Here is a 27,002-nt window from a genome sequence, read left to right as displayed (position 1 = left end):
ACATATTTTTCTATATATTGCTTTTCAGAGTATTTGGAATGCTACTTGATGTATTATTGTTCCCTGAAGTTTTTGAAGCCATCATTTTCATAAATATACAATAGGAGATGGTAAAGCAAAAAAGAAGTTCTTATTCACACTTTTAGTTCGTTCATGAAGCAACAGCACATCCATTGAAATTTAAATGAAAATGGGGACTGTGTCACACACTATAGCTCTCTGGAAAGCTACAGTGGGAGTCTAGCAGTCCAATTCATTCCTTTGTAGAATGTACTAAGGCTAATGGTCTTGCTGGGAGTAAAATATATTTTTTTGCAGAACGATTCCAGGAACAGACGTTGCTCTTTACCAGAAAACATAAAAGAAAACAAATGCTTACTGTGTCTTTAGTATGCTAAATATGAAATTCTTTGCACAATGGAATGTTAGCAGTAGCCGTAATCATGTTTTCCTTTCATCACCTAGTGAACATAATTTTGAGAGAGGACTGCTGTAATTATATTGCAGATAAAAGGGAGCAGAATTTCTGTATAATATTATAGTTGGCCTGATTGTTTTGTTGATAGGGAAAAATAAAGAGAGACCACATGAATACTTATTTAATGAACATATTTATTAAGCAGTGCAGACTGTACATAAGGCATTTGACTTTGCAGTTGGCTTGTTTTCTTCAAGCACCTTTCTTAATATTTTACTACAGCTATTATGTTCCCTTCTTATCTGTCCAGCTGTTCAATTATTTGTGTAGGATGCCTATAGCACAACGCCAGAGCATTTAGCTTAACTACAGCCGCCAGTGCAGGTACAATCAATGTCAGCATCCACAGACTCCACAACATCTTCCAATGCAGATTTCTTATCRCTACTTTTCTGCCATTCCACCAGGCTTACAGCAGTTTCTGTCAGGAGAGTGAAGCCATTGTTAACTAACATCAAGCAAATTAACACATTTCAAAGAAATACTGTTTTGATGGCTGTCAACTCCCCCATCAAGTAAAGAATGAAATCCTGCCCTCGCGACTGACATCTAACTGACTCATTGACTTGGAACAGGATTTTCATCCATGATATAATTACTGTAATACTTCCCTAAAMCCAAAATGAATTACATTTCATGAAGCACAAAGACAACAGGAGGCTGTGCAAGTGCTGGAGGTAGCCCCTGTCARTGCAAGACCACCATATACTAATCCACATCGGCAATCTCTTTTTATGTTAGTGCTGCATATCACTGGGATTTCAGCTGACTATTTGCCGAAGTTCATTCTGAAGGCTAAGCCCTTTGGAGAATTTTCAGAGGTTCATAAACTTCTAATTAAAGTTTCCCATATATTGTGAAATCTGGCAGAGCATTGCCAGTTGCAGTATTAACCTTACCACACTGCTTTATCAACAGCAGCTTGAATAAGCCATATCCCTTAATGCTGAAATAATCTAAATGGAATAATGATATTCATCCTCCCAATAAATATTCCGAGCTAGTTGGAGGTTTATCATTGCATCTGGAAGAATATTAGGACATCCATTTAGATTAAGTTTGTATAATGAGAATGCGTAAAGCTTTCATAATTTTGCTTCCATTTGTTTTATCCTCAGTTGGACAGTACATTTATAATGTGCCATCTCTCCTCATAGGGAAATATGGATATGGCTGTATGAGTTCAGGTTTTATCAGTCACTTATCTTCTGAAAGGTTAACACTCTCCTTGGCTAAATTACTCCCCAACATTAACCACAGGTTTTGCATAATAAACTGGATAATAAATATTTCCCAGAAAGATGCTGGAGATGCTTTTAAAAGTATATATTTTGTTTCCAGGCTATGAAATGAGAAATGCTATAAAATGTCTGAATTCTGTTTTTTTATATATGTTATGTCTCTTACTCTTGGGCACAGTGTGGGTCTGAGCACATTCATATCCATGGAGGAAATAGTTTCCTTGGCAAACTGGATCATGGCTGAGTAACTGTGATCCCCATGGGGTGGTCTTGTGGCATGTTTGATATATAAACCAATATGTGGACTTAAACTTGTGGTGGTGCCTGCCCCAGTCAGGTTCCTAAGGCTACAGTCTTGTTGATTTGAGGACAACAGGAGAAATTCTGCATTTTTGTACTTCATTTTATCCTTGCTCCACTRGTGAAAGTGGTGGGGTCCTTCTATTTTGAAACAGTAAACTGTCATGACTGAGTTCTCATATAAAGAGTTGAGAAAAGGTCTTTGTCCAGTGTATGAATGTTCCTAGATTGAGACAAGTAAGGATTTCTACTTCTACTGCTTCTCCAATGCATCAAAGAAAGAAAAAGAATAGTTTTTAAGTGCTGGCCTTGTATTCCTATTGATCCTTAGCCTGAGGAAAAGCAATCAATTTAGCAAGTTAAAGAACAATAAATGGCACCTTTTTTCTTCCTTCTCCCTCTCCACCTCCTTTCCCCCCCTCTTCCTCAGGATAAATAAAAAAATAAATAAATAAGTCCTTGATTAGAAGTGTTGCTAGCAGACTTCCTGGCCTCTGCTTCAGTAAATGAATGGGAGAAGCCTGCCTTTGCTCTAAAAGCAGCACTGGCTGCAACAACTAACATATCTTCTTTTCTGATTTTCCTCTTTTGTCAAACAGTTTTGTGAGAGATTGAGACAGCTTTATTATAGCCTAATATTCTGAGGCAGTGTGTGGTCTGGGGTTACAACACTTCAGAGATACAGATTTGGATGCACAATAGAAATCTGTGAAACATGAATATAACAAGATTTTGGAAGGTTTTGTGTTGAGGGTGGGTTTTTCTATTCATGAAAGGATGCATCTATTCTCATCTTGGGGAGCCATCAGAAAACTATTAACACTCTCTCTGTGCTACTTGTGCCTGTTGAACAGGCTGTTGCAGATAGTTTAATATTATAGAGAGATCCTCTCTGCTTTTCTGGGCTGATTCAGCACGTTGCAGATATTAATAACATAAGCAAAGTCCAAAGTTGTACACAGATGTTGTTTAAATTCAGATATAAAATACCTTGTCCTCTCCAGTACTACTCAACACAGGGGGGCATTGGCTCCAGTGAAACTACACTGGATTTTCCCAGCTAATAATGGGTTTGGCCAACAATGGTTAACAAAGAAAAAAAACAYTACAGTAGACACTTCCTAGTGGCAGATTTCCCTCTAAGCTCTATAGGTAATTAATGATGAGATTTAGGAAAGAATGCACTAGAAATATCTATAGGTTCRAGGCTGGAATCTCCTTTCATGATTATGTAACTTCAGTGTGAGCCTGTGTTAGACAGTTCCTCACACCCTGATATAAATGTAAGGAGGAAAAGGCCCGTGTCCTTTTWAATTATTTTTTTGTTTGCTGTTTTTAAATTCTGGGACTTGAGTATGTGTACATAAAATACCTTAAAAAAACCCCCATTTTTTGGAACAACCTAGAGAACCTTCCAGCAATGTGTTTTTGCTGATGTATTGCACAGTGGCATGGCACGGCAGTCTAATCACAGCAGTCATGTCACACTACCTGACTGACTTTCAATTGCCTTGCTTGCCCTGGTCTCCACAAAATTGCAGGCTGTAATGTGCATAAAAGGACTCAGCGTTGCTTATCTCAACTTTATGGAGATCCTGAAGACATGACAAATTTTATTTTGTGATTTTATTGATCGCTGCTGCCCCTTTTACCACCTCCAATGTTTTTCTCAGATGATGCTACCTGCCATCCCTTAAACTAGCTTTTAGCTGGCCGGCGCTGTCAGCAGTTCTAGCAGGTACTAATGGGATTAAAAACAGCAGCTCAGAGAGGAGCCGGGGCCGTGCAGGTCTGAGCATGGCTGTGCTGTGTTTTGTTCTTTCGAGTGCTCTGACAGCTCCTGCAGTACGTGACACACAGAGGGAGAAAAATACAGTACCTTTTGGGAAGCAGTGGAAGCCAACCTTTACTGAAGCTTTTTCGATTGGAGTACAGTCTTTCATGCATTTCAGTACTGGGTCAACAGAGTAGCACGTAGATTCCTCGCCATCAATAGTAGGATTTCGATTCAGCTTCACATAACTGCGCTGCAGCTTGCACCCTAAGAGGAAAAGGAAAGGTAGTTAAAATTGTAGAAATAAATCCCAATCGGTCCTCGCAATAATAAAGGTCCATATTTTCTCTTCAGCTTTTATTAAAACACAGGTATCTGACAAACCATTTTCACAGCAGTGAGGTTGTCAAGATAGGACAATGATAAGTTGAGGGAAGAGTCTGAAAGGGGAGCTGTTTTTAAAATTTAATTGCACAATATAACCCAAATGGAATCATGTATACTCAGTTTTTTTGGAACTACATAATACACAGAAAATAACCTCTTATGTCTGAAAGCTATTAAGAATAGATACTGCAAGCACAATGGCTACTTCATTGCATTAGGAAAAATGTCAACCATCGTGAATGGATAAAAAAAAAAAGGCAGCATTTATATAATAACATCAAGGATAATTTTTGTATTGGATGATTTTTATAATGCTGCAATTATCTCACTAGAAAGGTATAATGTAACTTAACAGGATCCCAGCTACGACTGTGCTTCCTGACACACAGATAAGTACAATTCTGCTGCCACTGAAGTCAAGGAGAAAGCGACCATTAACTTCAATAAAATTATCTCAGGTCCAAGGTAAATGGAGGCTTACCAAACAAAACTGTATTGATGTTATAGGAATCAAATATCATTATTCCAGCTACACGTGAGATGAAGGTCYTTAATGGAGGAGTAGTTCTAAATATTTTCTTAAGATTGCACCCCCATAAGGTGCAGAACAAAAATGAATTTTTTTTCTGCTTTGGAAACTTACATTAATGTAGGATCTGACACTGCATTCATAGTCTGTAACTTGTGTGGTTAAATTAAGTCCGCAGACAACAGCTGAATTTGTGTTGATACAATGGTGAAAATCACACTTTTTTTTCAGTGAGAGCAAGATTAGGCCTGATTTTGMCTCTTAAGAAAAAAGCTACTCAGTGTAAGAAATTAGAATCAATCATTCAACATTGAATTGCACATGAGACAAAGAATTTTGCTGGAGTACATACTCTCTATATTCACAAGCAGTTTTAAACAGTCAGTAGTTAATAAAATTAAAATGGATATATATTGCTATCGAAATTTCTAAGCAAAAGGTACCTTCTGCTTTAAAAAAAAAATTATTTTCTAGCTGTTAGCTGTGGAAAAGTGAAATCATATTCTTTCCAAGCATAAAGCATTTCCAGATCCACTCACCACCAGAGCAGGTTTCTTCCAGCGATACCCATGAATGCACAAATGCAGAGCAGCTGTGTGCCAGCCTATGGTTTGGCATGAGGAGTTCGTTGTCCTTTTCTCTGTCATTATTACCACAAACCCCRCAGGTCTTTCCTCTCATCCATGAAGCAACAGTGACCTGCAAAACAGCACACTTTTGTAGAGAATACTGAATGTTGGTCTTTCACACTGGCAAGGCACCAGACAGAAAGAAAGGAGTATCCTTGAAAGCAAGAGCAGTACCTTAAGATTCACACCATCAAAAGTCACCTCCTTCAGTCCGAGTTCTGGAACTTCCACGGTAACRGTTGCTCCATTTTTATAAATTTTAACATTGTCTGTAAAAGGATGGTGAATCATACAGTGATCATCTTAAATTAATGGAGAAACCATATAGCAATGCTAATGCTATACACATTACTGCAATACTGCAATACTAAACACAACCCACCACAATGCATTTTTCTTCACAATGATAATTTTGCTGCTACAGTTGTATATATATCTATTTAAGTGGAGAGGAAAAATAAAAATAGAGGAAATAATTTACTTTCAAAAATATTCTACTGCTGTTACTTATGGTTGGGACTAACTTCTGTATCCAGTGTGGTAAAGTTTGAAACAATAATGATAGTGGTGGTGCTCCAGCTAAATGTCTGAACCAAAGCATCTCTCTGTGACTATAACATGAACTTTTTCCTGAACAATCACCAACCTGGGTATATGATAAGAAAGGGCTTTATTCACCTGTCAGTTATGCTGGAGGAAAATAAGAGTGTATACACTATAGGAAACATGAATATAAGTGAAGAAAAATCTTAAGAAATTAGTCTCTAGATTTTCTTTGCATTAATTCCAATTGTGTTTTCTTTATGCTGAGATATTTCAGTGGAATTTATAAAAACTTGATATTTAGTTCCCAGGTCAGTCCTGGAAAAYTGAATATCACAGCTTGCCTTTTGCATACGCAGAACCTCCACTGTGTGATAGAACTTGTTCTTCATTGCATGCCACAAGGAGGGAMGAATTTGAGGCAGGACAGATTGTGATGTTCCTTCAGAAAAAATGAAAATCAAAGAGACTAAGTTAGTGATTAATTTAAAATAGGAAAACTACAGATATTTGTGACTATCTGTATTTTGAATGAATGGTTTTCTTTCCAAAGTGCAAAATTCATTGGGACTTTGGGCTTTAATAATYACCCTTTTAAAAAAAGACATCATGGGGATTTAATGAGCAAGTTATCAGATATTGGTGGAATTCAAAACAAGAGCAACTACACCAAAGAGTCTCAGGTGAGGATCCCTTCTGGAAATTCTGTCTTTCCCCAAATGTCTGATTGAAAACCAATTTAACCTAGGAACTAGACATCTCCCAGTCCCAGACTAACTTCTTCAAGTTTTATACCTAATTCTGAGCCCTCTATAAACCACACTTACGCTAATGTTGTATTAATGTGAACCTCTCTTGAGAAAGACTGAGGATCAACCTTTCTTGTAGAAATGATGAATTTTGGGTGTTCGGTACAGTCTTGAACCACTACCAGGTTGCAGCTTTTATTGAAAGAATAYGAATGGCTCACACCATCAAATGTTTTGAAATCTCTCTCCCTGATTTCACAAGTGGCTGCAAAACAAAACCAGAAAAGAAATGGCAGATATGACCCCTGTATGTGTTGCTGTGAGATATTGAAAGACGCCCCTGTGGGTTTGAACTACCCAGCAAACAAGAGAAAAACTTCATCACCTCCTTGGCAGAAGCCAGAGTCTGTAAGGGCAGGAGAACACCACAAAATAAATACCTTGTATAGACTATACCAGTATTGATTTTGATTATGTGCCAAACACAAAACTCAAGCTAACAGGGACTAAAATGAACAAAATTCTTGGGAAACTGGAAGCAGTAACAAACTGTGATAAAAACTCCCCATTTCCCACAGGCATGCTAAGCACCAAACCRGGTAAGACTCACATGGTTCCTCTTTCAATAAAATAAACAGGGCAGAAAATACATGGGCTCTCTTGTACCCACATCTGATGCCTCTCGATGCAGAGTTGGCATCTTCWAAGGAGGGGCAAAAGGCAACCTCTAGTCCTTGAAGACAGGAGTGATTCCCAAACTTTGAATGCTTACAGCAGTTTGAAATCTCTTCATTCACCTGCCAACAAACCTGCTTCTCCATGAGGGAATGAACTTTTGAAAGCAGGGCTGAAGATGCTACGCTCCCCTGTAAGAGCATTACAAGGAAAGGCAAGGCAYAGTATGGATCTGCACACATTGCTTATTCATGAGACAAACATATAAGTAACATTTACATTGATCTTCTTGTGCTATCTGTGAAGCTATTTTGGGGAGTAAATTCCAGGCAGTGATATCTTGAGTCTCGTAAGCTGGAGATGGGCCTAAGGGCAGAGTGAATGGCAATCGCAATGCCTGGCAATAAAGTGTTACCTGAAAAAGCAGAAATGAAAATACATTAAGATAAATTGAACCATATGCTCCAGATATGACTGCAAACAAACCACCACTCTTGGAAAGAAAAAAAAATAAATCTTGATTCATCTCTACAGCTGCAGTTATGTCAGTGCAGGRTGCACCCAAACCTTGTCATCTCTTCTAGTCATACTTCTTGACTTTTTGAGAAATTGTTCAGAACATTGAAAAGTAACTGATAGAGATGAGTTTAAGTGATGATTGAGTGACTTCTTAAAAAACAAGGTAACAAGTCGAGTAAGTGAGATGATGGRTGTGTTTGGAAAAATGAATATCATCCTTTAAGGGCTGGAAACTGGTGTGTTCAGCATTGGGGTAAGATCCTTCACTGTAGCTACAAATGATATTTACCAAGAGAATCAAATGAATGCCTAATGTGCCTACTTCTTCATTATCACATGTTAAAGGTCCTGCAATACTGAAGCATCATGGAGGGTTAAAGCCACAYTAATTTCTGTGTTTGCATAGCTAGGTGTTATTAATTTGCCAGAAATCCACAGGGGCAATTTTGCAAAGAGGTGCACAGGGATTTGGTGGAYAAGGACCAATTAATCATCAGGACTGCAGCCCCTGCCTGAGCAAGTGCTTTGGGAGGGTGACTCTCTGCTCCAGTTTGGGTAGGGCAGAGCTGTATTTGTGCCTTGCTCRGAGTAGCCACATGAAGCCTGGTCACTGCAGAGGTGGGATGGGATTGCCAGCACACACAGGTGCTGTTTGTGGCTGCAGAAGAGTTGCAAAAGTTTGGGCCTCACCACTGTTATCAGAATGCAAATAAAGTATTTGACTACAGAGTCTGATTTTCAAGTTACTACTATGTTGGACCAAAGCAGCACAAAATCAAGAGAATTGTTGTATGTATTTCAGCACACACCTAATACAGTCAGGTATCTAGCAGCTTCTCTAAAATGGAATGTTTTGCTTTTGGTTTCTTTGCATTAAATGTCAAAACATTATAAGTTGAAAATCATTCAAGGTAAGGAAGAGGAAAATAAAAATTTTACATACCTCCGGAGCTTTAATGACTGTATCAATTGTCCGTGGAGATGTGGCAGCTGCCCTTACTATAARCTCGTGAGATGGATTTTTCTGATGCACTTCTGAGAAGCCCAACATGAGTGCTGCACCAGGAACATATTGCATGATTCTAGAGATAAACAAGATATGACAAACTCAGGTAACAACAGCAAAACATGGGATGGTGAGGACTACTAACAGATCTGAAAAATCAGTAACAAATGGAAGAAATGAAAGGTCAAGGAAATAATACTTTGGGTCAAATTAAATGGTTGATTTTATCCAGAAGAAATGCATTGGTTTTATCGTGCCAATTTAAAATGGTTATTTTTTGAGATTGAATAGAAGAACATTTTAAAACAAAAAGGCATTTTGAACAGAAATATAAATGAAATAATTTAATATGGAAAATGAAATCAAGCATACTAAGTTTTTAAGTTTTTGAGGGCTATCATTTAATATGAAAAATGTGGACAAAGTAGAGCGCATTCATAAAATACTTCTGCACCACTGAACTTGTGATTTCCATCCAAACAACTGCCCAGAACAGTATGTTTGGGTTGAAAAATTTCATCCAAATCTTTCAGTGTTTTTCAGAAGCCAAGTAGGGTAAAAAATTCAAAGAAAAACTCAGAAAAGAATGMATTACATACACTGTGCTTGTCTTTTTCATCCAGGATGGAATCTTTCCCCACTGCACCTTCAGCTGGGCAGCTGGCTTCTTTGCCAGTTGTCCTGTGCTAGCCACGGCTTCTATCTTGTAGTCCTGGCATTCCTTGCCCCATCTCAGTCTGGCCTTTATAAACAGGGAAACAGTCATCCAGGTTTCAGAAAAGAATCACAGAATGAACCTTGACCATTTCAAAATGCAAAATTTTCTTCCACCAATTTGCGCACTGATCCTTAATGTTTCCAACCTTTCTTTTGCYCTAAACAGGGAAATTTTGACTTCCTCATGCAAAATCGGGGGCATAKCAAGAAAAAAGTTTGCTGGTCTGTGTAGAGCAATCATATACATCTGCCTGTCTCAAAGCAGCCAATGAAGATTTCCTCAGATGTGGTAGTTTCATAGTCAACATGTATTTTTTCCTAGGAGAGGACTGMACTATAATTTCTATTGGCCTTCCCCAAGACTCCTGATTTGATCCCACCCCACTTTCTTCAATACTGGATATCATGCTGAATTTGTTAATTGCAGCTGCAAAAGGCAGAGGTTTGTAAATTGTTGCACAAAGATCTCTTGCTCTAAATGGTGCATGGAAAACGCAGGACAGGGATATGCAAAAAAGGGAAAGACCTGTTCCTACATTCATGATGCTCTCTCAGGCATCAACCCATTACCCAAAGTTTGCTTTTTCCATATTTTCATATAAATCCTAAGAAATACAATGCATTGTAAATGCATTTGAGTTTTGAGACTTTTGAAATAAAATGAACTTTTGAAAAGTTTTGAGAYTTTTGGAATAGTCTGACTTGGAAGGGACCCAGAAGGCTCATCCARCTCCATCCAGAAAGAGCTCAAGTGAATGGCCCATACAGGGATCAAATCCTGTGTCCTTGGTRTKGCTWACACCGTGTTCTAACCAACTGAGCTAATCTTGGGGACAATGAMATATACACAGAAAACCAGGCAGATTCCCAGACAAGAGAACTCACTGTGGAGCATATAATAAATACATATGAAGCAGTCAATTTTTAAAATATTTTTTATGCTTCCACTGGTTATATTTTGATTTATCTTCAAAATCAGTAATTTTTTACCAGATTTTGAAGTAAAAGTTTGAGTAATTTTTTTTTTTACCATTATCTATTTTTAATTCAAAAGAATMGTCAAAGATGGAAACGTTTTCTGAAACTTCACCAACTTTGTGAAACATTTCAAAATAATTATGCCTTTCCTGTWTAATACTCCTAATCAGCAGGTTCTCTGTGCTTACTCTGGGCTTTGTGATGTCTCTCTGRGTGAAGCTGTGCACTTACCTGTGCTTTCAGAGGCAGTATCACAGCATCAGCACACGCTTTCCAATTGGTTTCAGCCAGCTGAACCACAACTAGTTGCACATCAACTTTGGCAGCATCGGAACGAACATATGCTGTAGCTTGATAACCTTGATTTTTGTTGTCACTCCTTACTGCCTGAGCCACAATCGTAATGCCAGGTGGAATTAYGTCTCCCAGGAAGTTGCGCTGAAAAACAGCCCCCAACCATCTGTGCTTAAGGATTTCTGTGTATTCACTGGAGAGCCTGCAGTCCAGATAATGTGTGCTGGTAGCAGGCAGCAGCCCCTGTCCTTCAGCAGCTCAGTTGGCTGTGCATGTTTCTATATCCCCAATAGTTAAGGATAAATTTGGTTGGAAACTTAATTRTTCAAAGATGTGATTATTTTGATGAGGCACTGCTCCAAGCTATCTTTATGTGTATACTAGGATTTTGTTAATTATTCTGTTTCAAATAGGTGCCTACAATGTGTGCTAGAGTCATTCAGAGCAGCATATACACTCACAATTTATTTTACTGTGCTACAGTTTCTTCAAGCCAATCAAATATTTTGAAATCCTCCTTAGTAGCAGAATTCCCCCAGACATTGCCTGCATTTGCAGAGCTATTTGTTCTATTATTATGTAGATACCTTTATGCAGTCCAATTATAGAAAACTAAGTGCATAATAAAGGTACAGATGATCTTTGCTTAATGGGCCTTCACATTTACCAATCAGTAATGTCCATGGAAAGCCTGATTTTAGTTATATTCTGCATGCACTCGTGACCTYCAGTCTACATTTAAAAATAATTAGGCAGACTTATTTATTTCCTCCTCGTTTTTATCTAATGCAACTGATTTTGCATGCTGGGCTTTCACGGGAAAAAGAAAATTCTTTCCCTTTTAACTCACAGCTACATTCCCCTCAACTTTTATAATTTCCAAATCCAGGCTTTCACACACTACAAACGCCACCAGAAATGAAGAAAAAGAAACAGGCAACAAAAAGTCTGAACACTAGGGAATTTGAAAAAAAAAAGAGAGGGCTTTTTGGGGGTGGGGGGTGGAATATCTCMATGAAGTCTGAGTTTCAATTTACAGACTTGGGTTTTAGCGTCCATCCTGAACTGGTTAGTGCCACCACATGCACAATTCCTGCTCAGCAGCCAGCTAAGCCTGGAGACTCCTGKGTACCTCACTCCCAGCTGTACCTCACGTGTCATGCTGGAGCCGTGGCTGTGGTGGTGGACGCTGCCTCCTTTGCTCCTCCTCGAGTGGTGGGCAGAATTTTCTCCATGGTGATGGTGGCTGCTGCTGCTGCTGCTGCTGCTATTACTGTGGCTGCTTCCCGACTCAGAGGAAGAGGAGGATGAGCTGCTTGATCCTTTGTGATCTGGATGCTATGAAATAAAAACAGGTTAATAATCTATGAGATGGCCTCTAGTTTTACAGTGTAAATATCTAAATCAGTGTCCCTTTATAAGTAACAGACTTAGACGTATCTAGAGTGTTATTTTTTTTATATATAGAAATATGAAATATGTTAAGTTGGAATGTGCCTCGGATCCACCTTGACATCTCTGATGGAAGAAAGACTGCATAGACACTGATTGCAAAAGGCAACATCACACTGGTCAGGTCTGAGGGTAGGGAAAATGAAAAGTGGCATCTAATATGTGATCAAAAGTATCTATATCAAGAAAAAAAAAGTACATTTTTATGAAAAACACTATAAATCATCTTCCTCTTTCACAAGCAGGATATATAATAACTGTACAGWTAACAGCTACAAAAAGCCACTCCATTATCACCCTTCTAATATATGCTAAAAACACCTCTGTGCCATAATGTGTACTGAACTTGGTTTCTGAAAAAAATCCATGCAATGATTTTGCCATGATTGCCTAAAAACTGTGGACATAACTATTCCCACTGGAAGGTCCTGCTGTTTTACCATTCCCCCGTAGTCTTTGTTTACCCAGCTTTGGCTGCAACATATGTTTGTGTGTCCTAACCCAAATTTGAGGGTTGCAGGTGCTGCAACACCACAAGGATGTAGTGTAAAAGCATTTTAGTAATATATTTAATTTTTTGTTCATTGTCAATGCTGTTATTGGGCATTATGGTATGGTCAGGGGAAATGGCCCAAGAAAAGCCCTTCTGTAACAGGGTTTGATCATGTCAGCTGTAGCTACCATGGAATGTGCACTTGAATGAGGCACCTACCCAATGGACATGAGCAGACCTGAAGCGGAGMTTGTACAGTTTTGGAAGGCGAAATTCCTGCAAAATTGCAAAAGAAGTTATTACCCACAGCTCAGTCCAGATCACCTCCTGACAGAAGCCAAAGCATTAGATATTTTACCCATTCTGTAGAAATGTCGTGACTWCTGCCACTGCTCGCTTGGGACTTGATGTGTTTTGTCTCAGCCCATTTGTCAGATTTGCTGCGACGATGGGAAGCACCAATGCTTTCACTGCTGCTGCTCCTGCTACTGCTGCTACTGCTATTCTGTGTTTTAGGCTTCTGCTCGCGGGGACCTCTCTCCCCTTCAGCAGCACTGGCAAGTGGAAGTGAGGTGATCTTGGACTGCTTCTTGGCCTTATAATTTATACCAGATGCTTCACTGCTGCTGCTGCCTCTGGTACTGCCTTTGCTGCTGCTTCTGCTGCTGTCCTGGCTGCTGCTACTCCTGCTGCTCCTACTGCTGCTGCTGTTCCTGTCCTTGTTGCTACTACTCTTACTGCTGCTGCTGCTTCTGCTGTCCTTACTGCTGCTTCTGCTGCTGTCCTTGCTACTAATACTCTTACTGCTGCTGCTGCTGTCTTTGCTGCTGCTGCTGTCCTTGCTACTACTACGCTTACTGCTGCTGCTGCTTCTGCTGCTCCTACTGCTGCGGTCCTTACTGCTGCTTCTGCTACTGCTGTCCTTGCTACTACTGCTCTTACTACTGCTGCTGCTGTCCTTGCTGCTACTGCTACTCTTACTGTTGCTGTCCTTGCTACTACTACTCTTACTACTGCTGCTGCTGCTGTCCTTGCTGCTACTGCTACTCTTACTGCTGCTCTTGCTGCTGCTACTACTGCTCTTACTACTACTGCTGCTGCTCTTACTACTACTACTGCTTTTACTGCTACTACTGCTGCTCTTGCTGCTACTACTACCACTACTGCTACTACTGTCGCTACTACTGCTACTACTACTGCTTTTGCTGCTGCTACTACTACTGCTTTTGCTGCTGCTACTGCTATCACTACTGCTGCTACTGCTGCTGTCCCCAAAGGGGTAGAACTTCTTTCCTTTGGCCTTGGACTGCCCTGTTTTCAGATTTATCYGGGTGCCTCCCTGTGGTGCTCTGTCATCAGAGTCGCTGCTGGAGGGGCTGCTCGTTGTGCTCTCGGTGCTTKCACTGGCGCTGCTGGACGATGAGCTCCCGTGTTTTCCTGTCCCCTAATCAAGGGTAACATTGGAAAAACAAAATTATTTTTTCTGTGCACCTGCAGAATGACATAAGTAAAAACAGATGCAGAGACCTCTGAACCTCTGCTGCTTTAGAAGGCAAGGCATATGCCTGATAACACTCTTGCAACACATCACAATAATTCTAAGGCAATTTCATAATAATGTGTTAAACCCACACGTAAGCAGAACAATACCCCAAACACYTCTATGATATGGAGCATGTGCAGCAGTTGTTGACCACACAATCACATGTAACTATATCAAAAATGACAATGCTGCAGGGTCACTGTGCCAGGGCAGGTGCTGYAGTTGGTGTCAGACCATTTTGCTGCAGCAGCAGTAGCTGGAAAGAACTGATACTTTTTRGCCACAACACTATTTTCTTACAAGAGATTTTCAGAAAAGCATCCAAAACCAACCTGATCTTTCTAATGTCCTTCACTTGCAGAAAGGATGAATGCAAACAAAAGTCCTTCAGAGAGACTTGTGTACCTAAAAGGCTGTCTTTGTTTTTGATTTTTGCATAATATCTAAACAAAGGAAGCTACTTAGTAAAAGAAACATAAATAAGTTAGCTTTGTGTAATGTCTCCCACAAATTTAGAAGTGTCATTTCATAGCAGTACCTGATCACCAGTGTCACCAAGGATTTTCTTCACTTTTTTAATTGCTTCTTTTCTAGAAGATGCTTGTGKCTCTGGATCCTCAAATGTTACTAGACGTACCATTTTTGTAGGAGCTTGGTCTCCTCCTTGAATTGTGACTTGTATTTTTTCAATAGGTACCTCTGTGTAAACTGAAATTGCATGACAATTAGTATTATTGTTACTATTGGCAACTGAAWGGAAGAAGAAGTCAATTTTACCATAATTTATTTAGCCATTTTTTCTCAAATATAAATATTCAATGGTTATTATTGGTTTTGAGCAATTTTGTTAAAAAATTTCCCCCATAACTAAAACACATACTGGCAACCAAATATTAAAATATTACCATGACACAGGATTGTTGTCCACTCAATAAAGAGAAYGATCAACAGATTCAAATCCAATGAACTGGATTGCTTAATGAGATAAACTATGAGTTAGTGAATTGTGAATTAAACGTCARAGAGGAACTGAGGCTCAACTCTTGAACTCTAAAGAATTGCCCAATGGTTAGGCCATTAGTTGGATACTTAGGAGACCCAGATTCAGTGGCCCGCTGTGCTTTTATTTCTTATGATCGTGGATTAAGACATTAAGAACTAGATCCTGGCAGGGTTAATCCATAATTCCCTTTTAGAGCCTGGGTTTTAGAATGTAGCTACAGGACACTGCATCAGATCTGTTGCCCATGTCCAATTGCTTCGTGCTTGCATCCCAAATCCAATGATTCAGGATGCATCAGACACACTCTGCAGGCACACAGCAGCTCTGCTTGACGCTGGCCACGCTGAGTGACATTGCTGGGAGAGCTGGGAAATTGCTGCTCTGGTGACTGGGGCAGGAATGGATTCCTGCTGTGAGCGTGGTCTGCTGCCAATACTGCCAGGCCTGGTATTTCTAATGGCAGATTTAGTGGTACTTAAGGCATAACAAATATATATACATATACGTCTCTCTCTCTCTCTCTCTGCGTATACACACACCTCTACCCATCCACCCACTATTTTTTTTCTTTTTTTTTTGTGCACAGTTGTATTTACCTGGCTTCAAGCTCATTCTCAGGGCATGCTCTCCAACGAGGTAATAAAGAGGCACATTTTTGATAAATGCTGCGTGTACACTTTTCTTCTCAATGCACACTTCAACTCCAAAGGTACTTGCATTGTAGCACAYGGACTTAACAAATGGCTCTTTTTGGGAAGAAGAGTGTCCAGAAGAAAAGGGGTTTCCTGATGAAACATCCTCTGCTGACTGTCTATCCTATTGGATAGAACAYATTTTAAGTTTACTTCCACAACAGYGAGAGAAATACCTGTGTGTTATRCATCATATTTTGGTAATAGTTCCATGCACTCTGCAGGGGGAATTAACCAGGCTGTGACATAGGACAATTTGGTTTTAGATTGGATAAAATTATCATCTGAATGGGTCGATTAGACTACCTACTGTAAAAAGAGCTTCAGGCTATAAGAATAGAAAATTATATCACAAATGAATTCTAAATATTTAATTTTGTTTTCCTGGGATATTAGACAGTGTTAACAGGTTCTTGATAAAACTGAGTGTGCTTTAGACTGACTGGAGTTTTTTCCTTTGATTTTGATGTGTCAGACAACAGAACTTTCAACTAAGTCCACAAAATTCTGACTTAGATGKGGTCTGACATGAATGTGATACCCCATCAATTAAATGGTCAAAACATATCATACATTAGAAATTTCCACTAAAAACTATGTAATTTRCATGTACTAAGCAATGCTTGCAGAAGAACAAATTAAAATTAATTAAAACTGAAATCAGATCCATGAAATGAAAACTATGATTTCCTGAAGCAATGAAGCAAATACTTAAAGACACATAATCATAAGTTTTCATTTCATATGTAATTCAGATTTGCAATTAATTTTTTACGCAGTTTATCATGTTTCGCAAGATTCCAGCCTTGCCTGAACCCCACCAAAAAACCTGGAATTTCTGGTGATACTGGGAAATGCTTGACTTAGTGCCATTTTTCAGTTGCTCTTCATTTAAGAATAACTGTGGAGTGCTGAGTTTTCAGGAAGGGCAGCACAGAGGCACAAAGCAGAAGAAAGCTTGTTCCAGGATATTGGAAACTGCGCTCACTGACAGCACATTTGTCTACTGACTTCTCCATAGGAGAGCTGTACTTGTCCTCTGTTCATCTCTTATTTTGTGTGAAAACTCTTCAGAGTAGCAGGAGGACAATGAAACCAGAACAGGACAAGTGTTCCCCGCTTCTGTCAGTGTCTCAGTGAATGAATTGTCACAGTACTGCCCATCTCAGAAAGCCCAGCCTGAGTTTATGGAAACCAGCTCAGGAAGCCAAGACATGAACTGCCATCCATCCTTGGACTGGGATGCTTACAAGGGTTAAACTCAGCTCTAAAGTTGAGCAGTGGAACATCTTGTGGGATGTTTGACTACCCCAGGAATGTGATGCTTGCATAATGGTTGCAAAGTATTTTAAAGATTGTGGGCCTGTAGATGGCAGTGCAAAATTAATTACTAAAGGAAATGTTTTTGCTCTAGAAAAAGTGTTACAAGTCTGATGTATTACACTCCAGATTTTAAAATAACGTTACCATAGGGCTATTTGTGTTATTAGATTGAATCTGACTTATTTTGAGTGAGGCAGCATCGGTCACAGATGAATTGTACCTTTTCCTATAGAGAAAAGAAACCGTTCCCTACTGTTTAAAAGCCCCCAAAAGAATAGTCAGACACTACCTCATTTACCCTGATGTTATCAGTCTCGCCTGATGCAGAATCTGAATCGAAGGACATTTTCATTATGTTGGGCACTGCTTCAGGTGAGAGAACTGGAGTCATCTTACTAGCAGCCAAATCCCCAATATTTCGTGTAACAGCAAATGTCTTAGACCTGCAGAAGAAAAATCAGAGGAAACCTGTATTGATAAAGCCCTGCTGAGGAAAGGACCTGAATAATGCCTTGTGGCMCGCACTCAGCAACAAGTATCATACCCTGCAAATTGCTTTACAGATATTTACAGCATCCTTCCCGYTAGCTGTGTTTTCAAGGACTGCTAAGAGTAAATAAAGACAGACCAATCTCAGGGGCAGATAGCTCAGTTAGGCTTTTAGAATCATGTGTACAGGTTAAAACATTGCAGCTGGTTGTGTCTCCATATCCTGACTCCATGAAAAACAGCACTTTCTTAGAAGCCTGGCTGTGGATTGCATTATTTAATTTGAGAGTCTCCTATTTTGATCTTCTGGACTTTTAAATTTTTAAACTCATTTTCTCTGTGTTCACTGCACTAGCCTCAGTTCCAATTTCTTTTGACGTTATATTTGGAAAAATACTGCCGTAACTTCAAAAAAAACCAACCTGGGGACTGCTGGCTACCGAATGCTGTTACCTGTGCAATTTTTATGAAAGCAGAATTGAAGAAAGGAGCCTGAAATCGTGCAAGTGAGTGTCTCCAGCTTGATTTAAATTCAATAGCACTCATGGCTTGGCCATGGCATGGCAAGGCATCACGGAGAGGTGTGTAGGAAGGCTAAGAGCCTGTTTATGTAAATGTGCTCAGTWCTTTGTTTGCAGAGCTGTGAACTCTGAGTGGATTAGTCAGGATCCAGGATGAGTGATAGAAGGATGAGTCTGAGACTCCCACAGCAGARTGTCCTGAACCCCTGGCCTCATACCCCACATCCTTCATGGAATGTGTCACGGAGCTGTGAGCTACGAGCTTTGTTTTGGGTCAGAGAAACTTCTCGAATGCTGAGCACTTCTAAGAGAGGAAAACCTATTTCCCTCAGCTATTAGCACTGYGCTAAACCTGCTTTATTTTACAGCTGATTATCAGCGTTAACATCCAGCTCAAAATTCCCCACGTRCTCTTTCTCAAGGATGAAGCTGATCTCTTTGCCCTGGGGCTTTTGTGGTCTGCCAATGGAGGTGGCAGCTGTGACGGTGAATGGAAAGATGGTCTGAAAATGGTCTCTATTTTAATACGGTCCACACTGTACTAGCCKGAGCAATTCCAATCCAATCTATTTGAAAGATGAATTTGTATTCATTTGATAGCCCTCTCTTCCTCTTGAAGGCTCCTACCGTGCTGTGTGCAGTGTAAAGCACACAATTGCTCTTCATGTGGAACACCTCAATAAAACGTGTGTCACCTGTGGGCTTTGTTTTCTTTTCCATCTCTCTCTTTTTTTAGATAAGGACATGACAGCAACGCTCCACGCTGGGTGATAGGAGAACCTTGAAGAATGGAATCTGAAATAAAATATTCTCCCTAACAAGCTGAGGGGATAAAAGAAAATACAAATCAACTTGCATTTCAGATGGCTCATCTGGGTAAAGAGACAAAAAGGGAAATAGTTTTATTTTAATCCCATTCAATAATTCAAATGACCACTGAACTGCGGGCTGGATCTCCAAGCAGAAAGCCCTGGGGTTTCTTTTCCAATTTTTTTTTAGTATTTTTATGCCAATAGTCTACTCCTGCCACCTAATGAAAGCAGAGGATCGATTCCTCCCTGTTGAGCACAGAGAGCCGACAAATGTAGCTGCATCACAGGTGACACATGTCAATGTCTGCAGAATCACACGGCACAGTAAAAATAGGCTACAAGAGCCAGCTCTGGTGCTTTAACAAGAAAAAACAGTCACAAAGAAGGCCTAAAGCTATGCTATGAAAGAATCTCCTCTCTCTGATCCCACACAAGGGAGAAAAAATAAAAAGGAGATTTTCCAATATGTATTAGTGCATTTTTTGGATGAGAGAAGAAGCTGTGCTATAATATAAGCCAAACTCACTGCAGGGGTAAGGGACAAGCAACTCAGCTATGTTGGACCCACTGATGTTTCAGGGAGTGTGGCCTCACATACATCCCTAACATGGGAACAGAAGAGCTCAAATGTCTGTTTAAAACAAAAAACAATCAACAGAAACCTATTTTCCCAGGTTTTAAAGCACAATGTGACATCACACCCAAATAAATGAGAAGCAAGGGACAATCMGCCAGCCATATCTTGAGCTCTCTTTCTGCTGTGGTGAAACAAGTATTTCTGCCTTTYCTACTCATCTTCCTTCCAACTTTGGTGCAAAGTTATAAAAACAGAGGCTTGGAGCCTCACCTGTTTCCCTCTCCTGCCCCCCAAACACACCTCACTGCCTCACAAGAYCACAGCATACACTGCCTCTTCTGCATTTTCTCCTACACATGGTGTAGACATGTGTTGTAATTTCCCGGTTCATCTTATTTATGATGCCATATCATAATTTTCTGCTTATCCTACAGTTAAAACAAGCAAAAAACCATATGATACCAGCTCTATTCAASATTATGCATATCCTTCAGTAGCCTGTCATTATGAATATGTGGTATATTAGCWAAGTGCATTCTCTGGCAGCTCTCCATATTTATACTTTAATCACAGGGCTCTAATTTCCCCTGAAATTTATTTGATTTTTACTTCCTGTAAATTTTCTTTAAAAGTATGTTGAAGTAGCCATCTGCAGTATACTAAATAATTATGCTAAAGAGCCTTAAAAATAACCATTATTTTTAATTAAATTTAACTTTGATAGGATTGAATTGAAACACATGCTATATATTCTCTCCATACTACGATTAATTATTTTGCTGTGATTTTTGCTGTAGAGAGAGTTGAGCCCATAATGTGCTGATTTGTCTTGGGAATGCAATCTCTCTATCACCAAAGTTTTCTTTTTTTTTTTCTTTTTCTTTCGAGTCTGTGATTACCTACCTGAATTTCTCTTTGGCTCTTGAAAATTTATATAAATCCCACTGCTGTGACAGGTTATAACCTTCATGGTGTGTAGGATATAAATGAACTTAATGCTATTGAAWACTGTTTGCTTCCTGTGTCTGAATGTGAGAGATGATGGGGAAAATAATAWCACATCCTGCCTAGCTTTAATGACATGGGACTGTAGCAGGTAACCTGCTGACCATGAAGAGAGTGCCCAATACTAAAATGTTTTGAGCAGAGCTCACAAACACATGRAAGATCAATAGCTTTCTTGAACTATTTCTTTAAATGGGGAATTTAAAGCTAACAAGGGAAGGTATCACAATATCTCTGAAGTAYTGATGTCAATTTGATCTTTATTATTTGGTGGATCTATGCAAAAGGAAGAAATAGACTATGTTGAACTAAATTTTTTAACTCAGTCTATATAGCGTATATATCTATATTTATATTCATATCCTTTTTCTGTACCCTGCCTGCTTTTTCTTCACACCTTTAAGATTTTGCTTTGCTTGGTCTTTGACCTCCCCAGCGATGTGGTTCAGTGTTACATTCTCTAGTTATTGCTTTGCCTTCACTTGCACTCATTGCTGTTTCATTGCTCTGTGTGGTTTCCACTGGCCRTTTGTTTTGTAACAGTGAATGGGAATGCTTTTTGGAGAGAAATTGATGGTGCTAAAAGTCAGCTAGTGAGTATTAGCTTCCTCATATACTTGGCATTATGGAGCTGTTTCCAAGTGACTGCTTCACTTTATAAATGRTAATGCTGCAGGCTCTAGAGCAGGGCTTGTGCTGGAACTCATGGGCTTCTCAGCTGTAATACCTTGTTTCTGATACTACCTCGCCTTCTGCTTTATGGCAATGCCTTTAACCCTCTTTTGTGTCTCATTTGATCTCCCCTTAAGTCAAAGGAGGAAAATATTTTTTATTTATTTGCAGGGAGGATCCTTCTGCTAATATTTCTAGCTCTGCTTGAGGCTCTAAACTCCCTATCAGTACTCAATATTCTCATTTCAGTTCAGCAGGCTTATTGAGTTCATTAATATCTGCCTCACCCTCTCTAYCGTTTAGAACTAGTGAGAGTTATTGTCTCCTGTCCCTGATGACCTTAGGAGCAGTCTGTACTGGCCTCAACAAGAAACCAAACCAAAAAACTTTTCATCTCTGAAATACTGAGACCCTCCCTGCTCTGCCTTATTACAATCACACTTGATGGAGTGGAGGAATTGTCTCAKGGAGGAGGATGAGATGTCAAATGCATGTCAAATGGTCTGTGACTATTGAAAGGCAAGGGAAAATAATGATTAGCCTAACTGGTGGCTAAATTGAGGAGACCTGCAGAGCRTCTCTGGGCCAGCAGCCACGAATGCTAATTGCAGCTGGATCAAGCAACTGAGCTCTTTTGTTACGGCTGTATTCCTAGAGCAGAAACTTGTTAACATTTCAGTGGTTTGTATAATCGCCGATTTCTGTTGTCAGGGAAGCTTTTTTCCTCTGTGATGAATTTTCAGCTTGTCTCTCTCAGGTTTTTTTTCGTGTGTGCGCGTGTAAAGGTTTTCTAAGTTTGGTCTGCTGCTTTGATTCCTTGGACGTATTCTTTCTGTTTCCTCCCTTTCTTTGCACTTGTATTTCCATCTGTTTTTATTTGTYTGGCATCTAGCTACAACAGTTTTCCAGAGTGTATTGTAATTGCATGCACTGATAATAAATCAAGGAGACCTAACAGGTAAGAAAACAAAATGGCAGCCACAGGGGAACAAGGTAAAAACGTAAGAAACACCAAACCCTCTCTGCTTCAAGGCAACAAATGCAAATATATTGGATTAACTGTTCTAACTGACAGCATTCAGCTGGCTTGTATCTTACCTAGTGTTTCCTGTTCAGATATCAGATACTGATAYYCAGCATCAAGATAAAAATTTTAYATCATTTGTGTTTCAGATAGCTTAWGGATCTCAAARACTGAGATATAGTCCTAAGGAGGATTTTCAGGTGAAGACCACAGAAAGTAGCACACATTTTCAAGCAAAGCTTTAGTGCATATCACTTCATTTAAAACAAATATAAACTATACCAATCACCACCACTTATCCAAGCTGTAAGTCAAAAGACAAGATTCCTAAATGTATTTCAGTTTGTTTAGAAGACTCTGCTTTGCTATATAGAAAGATATTAAATTCTGTCTTACCTCATGCTAATTATGTTAGTCTCATCTTTACATGGTGGAATTTCAATTTTGATATTTTTTTCTCTCATCTGGATAGTGGCAACAACATTTGCAGGTATGTGAGCATTCATTTTGGTGCGTGCTTCCAGCCCTGCCTGGACGGTGTGCGTGTTGATTCCCATTACAAAGGTCATCTCCTTGGCCATGCTGAAAAGGTAGAATGAGGGTATCATTATGTTCATGTAGTAAACAGCTGTTGAATTTTTATGGCCTCTGCCGCTTGAAAATATTATTCTTTTATTTTATACTAAATGCTTACCTTACACTCATTTTGGATCTCAGCCTAATGTTGGCATTTAGTAAATCAGACAATCTGAAATCAGACTTTGGAGAAGGTGTAACCTGCGCTTGAACTATTACAAAGGAAGCAAAGAAAGTGTTAAAAATACCCTCCAGCCCCATCAAGTAYGTTTGCATYGCTCAAGCAATGAGATTTGTTACCRTTTCCTGCCAGTTTTGTGACAGAAGAGTAATAGAAGCTGGTCTCTGTTGGGAACCCCGTGCAGGTGGGCACAATGCGACGGATCTCCGAGGACAGGAGCGCCTTGGTCCACTGCCTCCCTACACCGCCCTGAAGGCTACTGATKATTCTCTTCAGTGAAGGGATTTTTTCATCAGATCCATACCATGCCTGCAATTACAGAGTTCAACATGTCTAAATAAGCAGAACTTGAATATCATGATCYGTGTCATTAACTATGCCTCAGGGGAGATTCTGCCAGCAACGATTATAACTAATCCTGATCAAAGCTTGACCTTATTTGCCTTGATTAATACTAGAGACAAAAAAACCAAACCATGAATTTAAAAAGGGAGAGAAGGTATGAAAGAAACAGTATTTTAGAGCTTTTGATGCTTGAGCAGTGGTGTTTTAAAAATAATACCTGCAGTGCAGTTTGGATGGCGTTTTTATCAAGTCCACCAAAAAACAGCTCTTGGCCAAACATCTTCAAGTAGCCTGATGCAAAAGGTTTGTCACTGGAGAAGGCCTTCCAGTCAGAGAGCTGTGTGAGGAGATGAAAAAAGCCTGATTCTTCACAACATTTGAGAAAGCAATATCAGAGATTTTYCTTTTCYCYCATGARTTTACCGTTTTYAGGATTTGCTTGAAGTTGTAGTCAGTCTCCCAGTCCCTGTCAGGAGAGTAACCTCTAGCAAACATCTCCTGCAGTCCTTCAACTGTTATTCCCACCTGTGGGAAGAAGTGCAAATGTCAGTTGGATGATGGTTGTAAGAAGAGATAAGAGGGCAAACTGTGGGTGCACTCAGTTACCTCCAAGGGATCAGCCACTCTTCCCAGGAAATGTGCCCGCAGCTGGGACATTGCCACGGTTGGAATTAAGCTGCCTGCATTATTCAATACCAAATATTTAGCTGCCAGCCCACTCATAAGGAACTCTGCAGAGAAACAGGCAGTGAGACACAACACAGTTAGTTTTTAGGTCAGAGTGTGCAGATTGTATCTATTTACTGATTTAATAATCAGCATCATATGGGCAAGGCCAGAAAACCCAGCTATAAAGCTGATGTTATAAAACAGTTATAAACAGAAAATTMTGCAATTTTAACTAATAGTGGGCAAAGCTACAAGCTCAGTGATCATTGCATGGTGGTTATGCCATTTTTTGCAGTTGCTGTATCATAGAATCATAGTATGGTTTGGGTTGAAAGGGGCCTCAAGGATCATCGAGTTCCAATCCCCTGCCATGGTCGGGGCACCCTACAATAGACCAGTTTGCTCAAAACCCCATCCTACCTGGCCTTGAACACTTCCAGAATTGCAGCATCCACAGCTTCTCTGGGCAACTTGTGCCAGTGTCTCATCACCTTCACAGTAAAGCATATCTTCCTAATATCTAATACCTAATTCTTCCTAATTTCAGTTTAGTCCATTCCCCCTTGTCCTGTCACTCCATGCCTTGGTGGAAAGTCCCTCTCCAGGTCCCTTGCATGTTCCCTTCAGGTGCTGGAAGGCTGCAATTAGGTCATCCTAAAGCCACCTCTTCTCCAGGCTGAACCATCCCAATTCCCTYAGCCTTTCCTCATGGCAGAGGTGCTCAATCCATCTGATCATCTTGCTGGTCCTCTTTAAGACTTGTTCCAACAGCTCCATGTCCCTCCTGTGCTCAGGGCCCAAAGTTGGGTGCTGCTCTCCAGATGGGGTCTCAGGAGAGCAGAGCAGAGATGCAGAATCCCCTCCCTCATCCTGCTGGTCAGGCTTCTTTAGCTGCTGCCCAGGACATGATGGGCCTCCAGGGCTGCAATGCCATGGCTGGCTCATGTCCAGGCTCTCCTGCAGCACCCTGAGTCCTTCTTGGCAGGGCTTTTTTTGATCTGTTCATGCCCAGTCTGGATTGACACAGAGAGCTGCCCCAATGCATGTGCAGCATCTTGCACTTGGTCTCGTTGAACCTCCTGAAATTCCTGTGGGTTCACCTCTCGGGCTTATCCAAGTATGGAAAATATGCCTGTCCCTAAATTTACAGCCCGTTACACTCTGTAACATCAGCTTATGAAATGCTTTTAGGAGACATCATTTAGGGCACCTTGACAAAGGAGAYGAGAAATGAAAACAGATTTGCCATCCTTTGCTAATAGTTTGGGGAAAGTGATACAGATGTCCTGTAAGGACAGATGGTGAGCTGTAGATTTGTCTCTCAAATGACTCAGAGGCAATTGAATACATCGAGTTCCAAATGCTGCAACCCTTACATGAAACACACCAATTGTTAAATTATTGCTAACTATYGAGTGAACTTTGAGCAAACAATTTGTTTCTATTTATTTCTCCACTTAGATTTATCATCTATAATGTTTTTAGGTGCAGATAATCAGTGCAGTCAGGAATCCTTCCTGGTTTTGGCACAGTTATATCCTGTCCTGTTTTATRAGTTAATCTCATGGCTTTTCTAAATTTCCTTTCATTTCAAGAGGCACAAGGCTGACAGAATATGTTGGCATCCTTGCWGTKCTTCCTTCTMGCCCTGCTCCCCTSTTCCTAMACCCTTTGGAGGACAGGCAAGTATKTATGAACTGTMYTTTTACTGCATTTCCTCTCTGSTTTTGCTGTATGAATCTAYTGTGCTATCCAAAAYGYTGGSCACTGTCTACCTACAACATGTGAGGTTCAGAAATTACTCTGAAACAGGTATTTATACCACCCCACTATTGTCAGAGGAAGAAGTGGAGAACATTCAGCAGATAGTAACAGGATCCCATAAAAATAAAAAAAAGCAAAAGTGATGCCACATTGGGTGAGTTGACAGGAAACTTGGAAATGTGAAAACTAGGTTTTCCTCATCATGAGCTTAGCCAGAATACTCCTAGGTGTTGCATGGACAAGACACTAAAACTGAGTCCCAGTACTTTCAGTAAATTWGTKKTTWGWATWCWAAMMACWAAASTATTAGTTAAAAACTCCACGGTACTTCCTGATAYTTAAGAAGTATTACTTATAATTGATTAAATGATTACAAGGAATTCTTTGACTTGGAGAGAGCAGGAATATTYTCCATACCTCAGGCATTACAGGGTGCTAATGCTCTAGGAATATATTTGCCACTTCACTGTGAGAGTGTGATGACACCTGCATACATCTGATTAAATGTCTTGCCCCAAAGATGAAGAAAAGAAAAATTAACGAGCAAAGAAAGCAGTCTTTGGTACATATAAACACAGTACCCATTTAATGATRTGAATCTGTGCATATTGAGAGTCAGATTCTCTCAGCCCTCACTGAGCAGAGCCTGGGTCACCCCTCTGATTTCAATAGCCATGTGTAGAGCATGAAGCACCACTTGCAGTGTGACAGATTCCAGATTAGACATAGATTCAGCTGACATTATTGCCTTTCATTAAAAATTCAGCATCTGACACCACAAAGATCTGTGATGCTGAGGGCAGATTTTTGTTTTTATCGAGGAAATAGGTACTGTATTACAGCCGTCACTATGGTAACTCCTCCAGAACGGACTCACTGAAACGCATTTTACCTGTGGCTAGTGGAGTCAAATCCAATCAGGAAGGTGGAGGATGGATCCTCCTCCCATACTACATAGGGTAATAGGATATTGACTTAATTAACTGAGTTACCCAGGTCTAAGATTAGTATGTGTGAGAAAAAGATCTTGTTTTCATCCTTC

General features: G+C 39.9%; 1 protein-coding gene across 1 annotated transcript in view; it reads right to left on the bottom strand.

The window, feature by feature from the left end:
• Positions 1–615: 615 nt before the first annotated feature.
• Positions 616–27,002, bottom strand: part of LOC130577668 (vitellogenin-1-like) — a 43,266-nt gene continuing 16,879 nt past the window's right edge. Inside the window, exons 14-36 of the mRNA XM_057373198.1 lie at positions 24,134–24,258; positions 23,951–24,052; positions 23,745–23,864; positions 23,302–23,491; positions 23,120–23,213; positions 22,822–23,007; positions 17,615–17,768; positions 15,907–16,126; positions 14,846–15,015; positions 13,734–14,208; positions 13,123–13,397; positions 12,984–13,040; positions 11,969–12,157; positions 10,757–10,963; positions 9,430–9,572; positions 8,768–8,906; positions 7,585–7,720; positions 6,709–6,895; positions 6,226–6,323; positions 5,513–5,607; positions 5,249–5,408; positions 3,899–4,060; positions 616–899 (exon numbers count right to left, since the gene is read on the bottom strand). Of these exons, the coding sequence (XP_057229181.1) occupies positions 781–899; positions 3,899–4,060; positions 5,249–5,408; positions 5,513–5,607; positions 6,226–6,323; positions 6,709–6,895; positions 7,585–7,720; positions 8,768–8,906; positions 9,430–9,572; positions 10,757–10,963; positions 11,969–12,157; positions 12,984–13,040; positions 13,123–13,397; positions 13,734–14,208; positions 14,846–15,015; positions 15,907–16,126; positions 17,615–17,768; positions 22,822–23,007; positions 23,120–23,213; positions 23,302–23,491; positions 23,745–23,864; positions 23,951–24,052; positions 24,134–24,258 (3,803 nt within the window). The 3' untranslated portion in view covers positions 616–780. The remainder of the gene's footprint in view (positions 900–3,898; positions 4,061–5,248; positions 5,409–5,512; positions 5,608–6,225; positions 6,324–6,708; positions 6,896–7,584; positions 7,721–8,767; positions 8,907–9,429; positions 9,573–10,756; positions 10,964–11,968; positions 12,158–12,983; positions 13,041–13,122; positions 13,398–13,733; positions 14,209–14,845; positions 15,016–15,906; positions 16,127–17,614; positions 17,769–22,821; positions 23,008–23,119; positions 23,214–23,301; positions 23,492–23,744; positions 23,865–23,950; positions 24,053–24,133; positions 24,259–27,002) is intronic.

Source organism: Malurus melanocephalus, unplaced genomic scaffold (genome assembly GCF_030028575.1).
Source record: "Malurus melanocephalus ecotype Western Australia unplaced genomic scaffold, MMel_1.1 scaffold_8, whole genome shotgun sequence".
In the NCBI taxonomy this organism is placed as follows: Eukaryota; Metazoa; Chordata; class Aves; order Passeriformes; family Maluridae; genus Malurus; species Malurus melanocephalus.
Note: the sequence above shows the minus strand (reverse complement) of the source record. Positions and strands in the feature narration are given on the sequence as shown.